At 40.6% G+C, this 10,818-nt stretch overlaps 1 protein-coding gene across 1 annotated transcript; it reads left to right on the plus strand.

The window, feature by feature from the left end:
* The first annotated feature begins 9,697 nt into the window (after positions 1–9,697).
* LOC124509677 (ferritin heavy chain-like) lies at positions 9,698–10,246 on the plus strand. The gene has a single exon (XM_047076387.1). It carries the CDS (start codon positions 9,698–9,700, stop codon positions 10,244–10,246), a length of 549 nt encoding a protein of 182 aa, XP_046932343.1.
* The last annotated feature ends 572 nt before the right edge of the window (positions 10,247–10,818 follow it).

The following is a 10,818-nucleotide window of genomic DNA, read 5'->3' on the forward strand; positions in this document are numbered from 1 at the left end:
TCCAAAATATATAAAAAACTAATACAACTCAGCATGGAAAAAACAAGCCAATTAAAAAATGGGCAGAAGATATGAACAGACATCTCTCCAAAGAAGACATACAGATGGCGAAAAGACACATGAAAACATGTTCCGCATCACTGGTCATCAGGAAAATGCAAATCAAAACTACCATGAGCTATCACCTCCCATGTGTCAAAATGGCTAAAATAAAAAACACAAGAAACAAGTGTTGGCAAAGATGTGGAGAAAAAGGAACCTTCTTGCATTGCTGGTGGGTATGCAAACAAGTGCAGCCACTGTGGAAAACAATATGGAGGTTCCTCAAAAAGTTAAAAATAGGATTACCCTACAATCCATTAATCACACAACTGGGTATTTACTAGAAAAATAGAAAGCACTAATTCAAAGGGTTATATGTGCCCCTATCTTTATTGCAACATTATTTGCAATAGCCTAATTATGGAAGCAGCCCAAGTGTCTATCAGTAGATGAATGGATAAAGAAGAAGTGGTATGTATATACAATAGAATATTATTCATCCATAAAAAAGAATGAAATCTTGCCATTCACAACAACATGGATGGAACTAGAGTGCACTACGCTAAGCAAAATTCATCAGAGAAAGAGAAATACCATATGATTTCACTCATATGTGGAATTTAAGAAACAGAATAAGCAAAGGAAAAAAAGAAAAATAAAGAGACAAACCAAGAAACTGATGGTTACCAGAGGGTAGGACAGTGGGGGGATGGGTGAAATAGGTGATAGGGAATAAAGATTACACTTCTCATGATAAGCACTGAGTAATGTATAGAACTATACATTGCACTATAGTTGAATCACTATACTGTGCACCTAAAAGTAATAACACTGTATGTTAACTATACTAGAATTAAAATATAAAACTTAATTAAAAAACAAAAAAGGACATCATTAAATAAAATCAGAAACAAAAAAGGAGATGTAACAACTGACACCACAGAAATACAAAGGATTATATGAAAATCTTATGAAGTATATGCCAACAAAGTGAACAGCCTAGAAGAAATAGATAAAATTTTAGGATCATAAATTTTAAAAAACTGAATCAGGATGACATAGAAAATCTGAAGAGACCAATTACTAGTAATGCAATTGAATTGGTAATCAAAATCTACCAAAAAATAAAAGTCCAGAACCAGATGACTTCAGAGGTAATTCTACCAAACATTTAAAGAAGAGTTGTTATCTATATTCCTCAAAATATTCCAAAAATAGAAGAGCAAGGAAAGCTTCCAACTACATTCTACAAGAGCAGCATTATCCTGTTAACAAAAGCAGACAAAGACACCACACAAAAGAAAACCATAGGCCAATATTCATGATGAAAACAAGTGCAAAAATCCTCAGCAAAGTATTAGTAAACTGCATGCAACAATACATGAGATAAGGATCATTCACCACAGTCAAGTGGGATTTATTCCAGGGATGTAAAAATGGTTCAATATTCCTAAATCAACCAACATGATATACCACATTAACAAAACAAAGAGGGGTGCCTGGATGGCTCAGCTGGTTGGGGTCCCTTTGGCTCAGGTCATGATCTCACAGTCTGTGAGTTCAAGCCCCATGTCAGGCTCTGCGCTGACAGCTCAGAGCCTGGAGCCTACTTCAGATCCTGTCTCCCTCTCTCACTACCCCTCCCTCACTCACATTCTGTCTCTCTCAAAAATAAAAACATAAAAATTAAGAAAAATAAAAGAATAACAATTATAAAAGTCATCTCAATTGATGCAGAAAAAAAAACACTTGACAGAATTCGACATCTGTTTATAATAAAAACTCAACAAAGTGAGCTTAGAGGGAACATAATGCAACATAATGAAGGCCGTATATGAAAAACCCACAGCTAACGGCATACTCAGTGCTGAAAAACTGAGACTTTTCCTCTAAGATCAAGAACATGACAAGCATGTCAATTATTTATTCCACACAGTCCTGGAAGTCCTAGCCACAGCAATCAAACAAGAAAAAGAAATAAAAGCCATCCATACTGGAAAGGAAGAAGTTAAAGTGTCACTATTTGCAGATGATATGATACCATACACAGAAAACCCTGAAGACCCCAGCCCAAAACTGTAAGAATATATTAGTTCAGTAAAGTAAAGAATACAAAATTAACACTGAGAAATCAAGTGCATTTCTATATACTAATTACAAAGTTGCAGGAAGAGAACCTGAGAAAACAATTCCCTTTACAATTGCACCCAAAATAGTAAAATACCTAGGAAAAAACTTAACCAAAGAGGTGAAAGACCTGTACTCTAATGACTATAAAACATTGACAAGGGGTGCCTGGGTGGCTCAGTTGGTGAAGTGTCCAACTCTTGGTTTTGGCTCAGGTCATAATCTCACAGTTTGTGGGTTTGAGCCCCGCATTGGGCTCCATGCTAACAGTGCAGAGCCTGCCTGGGATTCTCTCTTTCCCTCCCTCTCTGCCTCTCCCCTGCTCTCTCTCTCTCAAAAATAAACTTTTTAAAAAAACATTGATGAAAGAAATTGAAGATGACACAGGGGGCCTGGGTGGCTCAGTCAGTTAAGTGCTGACTTTGGCTCATGGTTCGTGAGTTCGAGCCCCGTGTTGGGCTCTGTGCTGAAAGCTCAGAGCCTGGATCCTACTTCCAATGCTGTGTTTCCCTCTCCCTCTACCCCTCTCCTGCTCATGCTCGCTCACTCTCTCTCTCTCAAAAATAAAATAAACATTAAAAAAAAAAAAGAAACTAAAGATGACACAAATGGAAAGATTCCATGGTCATGGACTGGAAGAATTAACATTGTTAAAATGTCCATACTACCCAGAGAAATCTATAGATTCAATGCAATCCTTATCAAAATACCAACAGCACTTTTCACAGAACTAGAACAAATAATACCAAAATTTATATGAAACCACAAAAGACCCCAAATAGCCAAAGCAATCTTGAGCAAGAATAAACCAGGAGGTAACACAATCCCAGATTGCAAGATACAGTACAAGCTGTACTAATCAAAACAGTATGGTTCTGGCACAAAAACAGACACATAGATCAATAGGACAGGATAGAGATTCCAGAAATAATCCCACACCTTTATGGCCAAATAGTCTGTGACAAAGGAGGCAAGAATATACAATGGGGAAAAGACAGTCTCTTTAATAAATGGTGCTGGGAAAACTAGACAGCTACATGCAAAAGAATGAAACCAGACCACTTTCCAAAACTATACACACAAATTCAAAATGGATTAGCCATCTAAATGTGAGACCTGAAACCATAAAACTGTTAGAATACAGGCAGTAACTTCTTTGACATTGGCCTTTGAAACATTTTTCCAGATATGTTTCTTAAGGCAAGGGAAGCCAAAGCAGAATGAACTACTGGGGCTACATAAAAATAAAAAGCATCTGGACAGCAGTGGAAACCATCAACAAAACTAAAAGGCAACTGACTGAATGGGAGAAGACACTTTCATATATATATCCAATAAGGGGTTAATACCTAGAATATATAAAGAACTTCTACAACTCAACACCAAACCATTTTTGTGACCAATCCTTGCCTTAGAGGATTAAAATAAGATGCAGTACCTTTATATAGATGTAATGAAAAAAATGTAAGAGCCAGTTTTGCTTATTGTAATGCACGTGCCTCACATCACGCTTTTGATTGCTGAGGCATCTGCTTCAAAGACAACTATCATGAATAAACACATTATCAGCCACACTGATGAAGAGCCAAGCCACCCACCCCTCAAGTTTCCTTTGTTTTAGAGGTCTTTGGTTGACTTACCTAACAGTCCATTTGACACTTGCTTTTTTCCTTCCCACGTTTTAATTGCTGCTCTTATATTTTAAATTCACCAATAAACAGAGAACCTGAGAAACTCTAGGCGCCCTACCCTAGGCCCTAATAGAAGCAGAGCCCCAAATCTTCATATGTGTGTGCTCTCTCACTCATACACACACTCTCTCTCTCTACTGCAATGCCATTGTGTGGTCCCTGCTATACCATGTATTCTCCAGGATTTGTGAGTAATAAACTGTGTTGTTTCTCAAAGTTCCCTGATGGTCGTTGCCTACGTATGTCTTATAATCGTAAGAAGAACCACAAGGGCTGGTCCAGCTACAACACTGGCTCAGAAAGGGGAAACGTCTGAGGGTTCATCTCCAGCCCAGGTAAGTGCCCCTAGACATTTCTAGCCAATAACGTCACTGCTGATAGGCTGAGACTGGCACAAAACAATTGGGGTCATTGGTAGAATTGCATGCTTGCTATTGCAATTAACTGAAGGGAAAGCACTTTAGCTACAAGCGGCTTACTGACTAATCCAGGTGTGTAACACCATCTGCAAAAGGAGCACTGCTTCCTAGATGTCTATCACACTGCTGTGCGCTTTCACATATTGCCTCTGCCATGTGCTGCCTGTGGTATCCATCCTAAAATGTTACTGCTGCTGTAATAATTCAACACCTTCCCCAGAGCAGCGTGATCAAGGCCATATGGTCTAATGAGACAATCAGACCATTAATTATAAAGGCCTTAATTGACTATTAATGTGCATGAGGGTCCTTCATGCCTTGAGGCCAAGGGGAGCTAAGGAGGATGTGCTGAATCTCAAGGGTAGTGTCACTGCTGAAGGTTAGGACAGTCCCAAGAAAGCTGGGGCAGGGGGCGTGTGGTGTTCCTGCGCTACTCTATGGAATCACAGCAGCTTTTCCCTGCCTGTGTCTGTACCTGTCTGTTCTCACATTACTTACGCTGGGAGAGGCCTCACGGAAGTCTATGGCCCAGTGCCCTGTTTATACCCCATTTATGAAAGGGGTGGCTCAGGTCACTAAGGGTACAGTTGAAACTCAGATCTGGTTCTAATCCAGCTTCCAAGTCATCTTGGGCAAGTAATTTATAATCTAGGTTTCAGTTTCCTCATGCTGGAAAATCATAAAGAAGCAATTCCCACCTCACAGAATTGTGAGGATTAGTGATAATGCAGGAAATAAACTAGTCTGGTAAGGACTCATCACATCTTCCATTTATTATCTGGTCATAGCAGCAGGACTGACACTCTGGTCATCTTTATTAACCAGTGCTCACTGGGGCCAGGCTCCTGAGCCCTGGGCTTCATGGAGGCCACTGCCAGGCAACTCTGCCCAAAGTTATTTCATGCCTGTATTTGGGAGTTGAAGCCCTTTTCTATTTCCCACAGATATCTCCAACAGGTTGTTCCAGGGTTTTCTAAGACCAGTTTTGTTGCTCCTTTCCCTCTATACTCTTTTCCAAAGATGGCAAATTGCTCAGGGAATTATGTGCTAAGTGCCTGGCATGCTGTATGATGTAGGGGACACAGATACATGACTCACTCTAGTTCTATGGACCTCACAGTCCAGCAGGGAAGACTAAATGGGACTATCCCTTGAATGATCTTCTCAGTCCTACCTCCAGTTCTAGAATAGCATCCTCCTCTTTTGGAGAACTGCTCCACACAAACACACATTCCAGCTATGTGGTTCCAGTGGTGCCCCCTGTTCTTACATGACACACATCTCCCTCACCACGCGTGACAGGCTCAAGGGTCAGCCAGTCACGGTACTTGCCTTTTGTGCCTTCTGTTGTTGGCTTATGGTCAGGCACCTACGGACCAATCTGATTCTATTTCCCAGCATTGAAGGAGAAGAAAAAGCTTATTCCTTGATCTTCATGTGTCCTTGGAGGATTTTTTTCCTTCCATTCTCCATGAGGAAAAAAGGGAGCAGGGCTGATATATATATCTGGTGAATTCAGCAAAAGAAATAGATCATGATGCTTTGGCTATCTACACTTTTCTTCTTTTGGATCTGCATTTCCACTGAGAGGAAATGCTGTAAGTCTACAGGGTCCAAATAGGTATAATCTATAGTTTATCCAGAACTTCCTATAAATGGGTAATTAGTTAGGGTAGGTTAACTGGTATAACAAGCATTCTGAGTCTCACTGGTTTAATACAGGAAATTTTTATTTTTTGTTCAAGATCAGTGCACCTTGGTGGTATAGGTGATATGGGGATATTCTCCTTCTGTCATTCAAAGACTAAGGAAGGGAATGCATATTAGAGCAGTTTTGAGACAAGGCAGACCACACAACAGAAGGGAAACCAAACAGAAGGACTCATTTACCTGGAGGAGAAATCCACTGTAGTCTCCCAGTGTCAGAAAAATGGCAAGCTTATATTAAAAAACCCTACATTTAAAAACACCATCAATGGGGAAAAACAAAGAGCTTTTCCTCTATGGTCAGGGATGTCCACTCTCATGATTGTTATTTAACACAATACTGGAAGTCCTAGCCTCAGCAATCAGACAATAAATAAAAAGAAATAAAAGGCATCTAATCAGCAAGGAAGAAGTCAAACTTTCACTATTTGCAGATTATATGATACTCTACATAGAAAGATGAAAAAACTCCACCAAAAATTAGTAGAACAGATACGCAAACTCTGTAAAGTCACAGGATACAAAATCAATGTACAGAAATCTGTTGCATTTCTATACACTAACAATGAAGCTCCAGAAAGAGAATTCAAGGAATCAATCCCATTTACAACTGTACCAAAAATCCTAAGACACCTAGGAATAAACCTAACCAAAGAGGTAAAAGATCTGGGGCACCTGGGTGGCTCAGTCAGTTAAGCATCTAACTCTTGGTTTCAGCTCAGTTAAGCGTCTAACTCTTGGTTTCTGCTCAGGTCATGATCTCATGGTCCATGAGTTTGAGTCCCACATTGGGCTCCATGCTGAGGGTGTGGAGCTTGCCTGGGATTCTGTCTCTTTCTCCCTCTCTCTCTCTAAATAACTAAACTTTTAAAAAAAAACAGGTAAAAGATCTGTACTCTTAAAACTATAAAACATTTATGAAAGAGATCGAAGATGACACAAAGAAATGGAAAGACATTCCATGCTCATGGATTGGAAGAACAAATATTGTTAAAATGTCTATATCACCCAAAGCAACCTACACATTTAATGCAATTCCTATCCAAATACCAATAGCATTTTTTGCAGAGCTTGAACAAACAACCCTAAAATTTGTATGGAACCACAAAAGACCTGGAATAGCCAAAGCAATCTTGAAAAAGCAAAGCAAAGCTGTAGGCATCATAATTCCAGACTTCAAGTTATATTACAAAGCTGTAGTGATCAAGACAGTATGGTACTGACACAAAAACAGACATATAGATTAATGAAAGAGAAAACCCAGAAATGGACCCACAACTATATGGTCAACTAATCTTTGAGAAAGCAGTAGAGAATATCCAATGGAAAAAAGACATTCTCGTCAACAAATGGTGTTGGGAAAACTAGACAGCAACATGTAGAAGAATGAAACTGGACCACTTTCTTACACCATACACAAAAATAAATTCAAAATGGATTAAACACCTAAATGTGAGACAGGAAACCATTAAAATCCTAGAGGAGAACACAGGCAGTAACCACTTTGACATTACCCTTAGCAATTTCTTACTAGATGCATGTCCTGAGGCAAAGGAAACAAAAGCAAAAATAAACTATTGGGACTTCATCAAGATAAAAAGCTTTTGCATAGCAAAGGAAACAATCAACAAAATGAAAAGACAACCTACTCAATGGGAGAAGATATTTGCAAATGACAGATACAATAAAGTGTTAGTATCCAAAATATATAAAGAACTGATACAACTCAACATCCAAAAAATAAGCCAATTAAAAAATGGGCAGAAGACATGAATAGACATTTCTCCAAAGACATCCAGATGGCCAATAGACACATGGAAAGATGCTCAACATCACTAATCATTACTGAAATGCAAATCAAAACCACAATGAGATATCACTTCACATGTGTCAGAATGGCTAAAATCGAAAACACAAGAATTGGCAAGGATGTGAGGAAAAGGAACCTTCTTCAGCTGTTGGCGAGAATGCAAACTGGTGCAGCCACTCTGGAAAACAGTATGGAGTTTCCTCAAAAAGTTAAAAACAGAACTATCCTACAATCAATCAAGTGCACTACTGGGTATTTATCTAAAGGGTACAAAAACACTGATTCAAAGGATACATGCATCCTGATGTTATAGCATCATTATCAACAAGGGCCAAATTATGGAACCAACCCAAATGTCCATCGACTGATGAGTGGATAAAGAAGATGTGGCATGTATGTATGTATATTTATACACACACACACACACACACACACACACACACACACACGATGGAATATTATTCAGCCATAAAAAGGAATGAAATCTTGCCATTTGCAACTACTTGGATGGAGCTAGAGTACATTATGCTAAGCAAAATCAGTCAGATAAAGACAAATACCATATGATCTCACTCATATGTGGAATTTAAGAAACAGATGAACATGGGGAAAAAAGGAAAAAGAGGGACAAAGTATAGAGAACAAACTGAGGGTTACTAGAAGGGATGTGGGGGGATGGGCACTAGTGATGAGCACTGAGTGTTGTCGGTAAGCAATGAATCACTAAATTCTACACCTGAAAGTAATGTTACTCTGCATGTTAACTGGAATTTAAATAACTTGAAAAAGAAAAAGAAAAAAGAAAAATGGTAAGCTTTTGGCATTTGGGATAGCCCCTAGCCTACCTACAAGCAAGCCCCAAAGCATATATCCCAAAGACAGAATACCACTCCTTAATCGACACACTCTCCCCTCCCATTCGATAAGAAGCCTATTAATGAAAAGGACTTCACAACTGTAGGTTAGATCTATGTACTTACCTAGGCTAATCAAACAAACCCCTTATTACTAAATACAAATGCGCAAAGTTTTAAGTATTCCAGGAAAGTGAAAATCATTATGAACTATACAATATATATATATATATATATATATATATATATATATAATATGTATATATATATATACACACATATATATATATATACATACATTTTAAACAGGAAAGAGAGAACTCTATCCAAAAATCCAAATTTTTGTTTTCAGAATTTTGAGGACAATGGGGTTTTAAAATGACAACAGGGGGGCGCCTGGGTGGCGCAGTCGGTTAAGCGTCCGACTTCAGCCAGGTCACGATCTCGCGGTCCGTGAGTTCGAGCCCCGCGTCAGGCTCTGGGCTGATGGCTCAGAGCCTGGAGCCTGTTTCCGATTCTGTGTCTCCCTCTCTTTCTGCCCCTCCCCTGTTCATGCTCTGTCTCTCTCTGTCCCAAAAATAAATAAACGTTGAAAAAAAAATTAAAAAAAAAAATGACAACAGGGTGCTATAAAAGGGAGTAATTAGAGAATAAGAGGCAGTCCTTGGAAAATAGAAATACCATTGCAAAATTAAAACTTAATAGATGTTAGGTGCTCAACGCAAAGTCACCCTCCCCACCCAAACTCTGATGGAACCTGGAACACAGCGCTCATGCCCCGCCCGCCTTTCCCTCTTTGTACCACCACCCCCATGCCAGAAACATAACAGATCTCCCCCTCTACTAGTCCCCATCCTGCGTAACTGACCCCATTTCCAATATCAATCCAGAGCTGCTGTCTGAACCCAGCACCCACTCGAGAGCACCCTCCTTTCCACTCTGACAGCGCCCTGAATTGCCGACCTTTCCAATCTGACAGTGCCAACCCTGAAGACTCGCGGAAGACCTGCCACCACTATCTTCGCCTTGGTGCCAGCGCCGCCAGCCATGGCCACTCCGCCGTTCTCTCAAGTGCGCCAGAACTACCACCCGCAGTGCGAGGCCGCCATCAACAGCCAGATCAACCTGGAGCTCTACGCCTCCTACGTGTACCTGTCGATGGCCTTCTATTTCGACCGCGCCGACGTGGCCCTGGAGAATTTCTCCAAGTTCTTCCTGCGCCGGTCCCACGAGGAGAGCCAGCATGCCGAGAAGCTGATGCAGCTGCAGAACCAGCGTGGGGGCCGCATCCGCCTCCGCGACATCATGAAGCCTGACCGCGACAACTGGGAGAACGGCCTCGACGCCATGGAGTGCGCCTTTCACCTGGAGAAGAGCCTGAACCAGAGCCTGCTCGACCTGCACCAGCTGGCCACCGACAAGAACGATGCCCATCTGTGCAGCTTCCTGGAGACCAACTACCTACCCGAGCAAGTCAAGGTCATCAAAGAGCTGGGGGGCTACATCACCAGCCTGCGCAACGTAGAGACCCTGGAAGATGGCTTGGCAGAGTACCTCTTTGACAAGCTCACCCTGGGCAACAGTGACAAGAACTGAGTTGGGACTGCGTTCCCATAGCCACAGGGGGCATGGTAACTTCCCCTGGTCACCATGCCGAGCATGCATTTTGCAGTATTGCACTTGCAAAACGTTCCAGTTTTTTTCTTCCAGTTTTGCCATAAATAAATGAAGTTATTTGGTTTCAATAAAGTTATTTGGTTCCTAAATAAAGGTTTATGGTTGATTCATGTGTGAAAACCCCTAACCTTTTAAGTTTTAAACCAGGTATCCAGGCCACATGCAGCACTGGCCGTACAAAATATCCACATAAGAGTTTTACTGCAATTTATCATCTTGCAGTAAAGCAACACGGTATCCCAAAATCCCCTCAATAGAAGGGTTGAAACATATAAAATACAAAATCATGGATGAAGCTCAAATTTGTGATACTGAATATGAGGTAGAATAAATACCCCTAAATGTTAAGCCAGTGAGTCTGGCTGCTTTGAAGAATGTGTAGGGGGTGGGGGAGAGTCAGTCCGGAGATATTTGTAGCTGGTCGGATGAGAGATACACTGGTGATTGAACAGGAGAGGAAGCTTAAGGTAAGGTGACTGAGACAAATTCTA

The sequence above is a fragment of the Lynx rufus genome, unplaced genomic scaffold (assembly GCF_022079265.1).
Source record: "Lynx rufus isolate CCGP_SWC_20201006 ecotype Redwood Valley unplaced genomic scaffold, mLynRuf1.p SCAF_14, whole genome shotgun sequence".
In the NCBI taxonomy this organism is placed as follows: domain Eukaryota; kingdom Metazoa; phylum Chordata; class Mammalia; order Carnivora; family Felidae; genus Lynx; species Lynx rufus.

Coding starts and splice junctions, on each gene's coding strand:
- LOC124509677 (XM_047076387.1), top strand. CDS start 9,698: ATGGCCACTCCGCCGTTCTCTCAAGTGCGCCAGAACTACCACCCGCAG.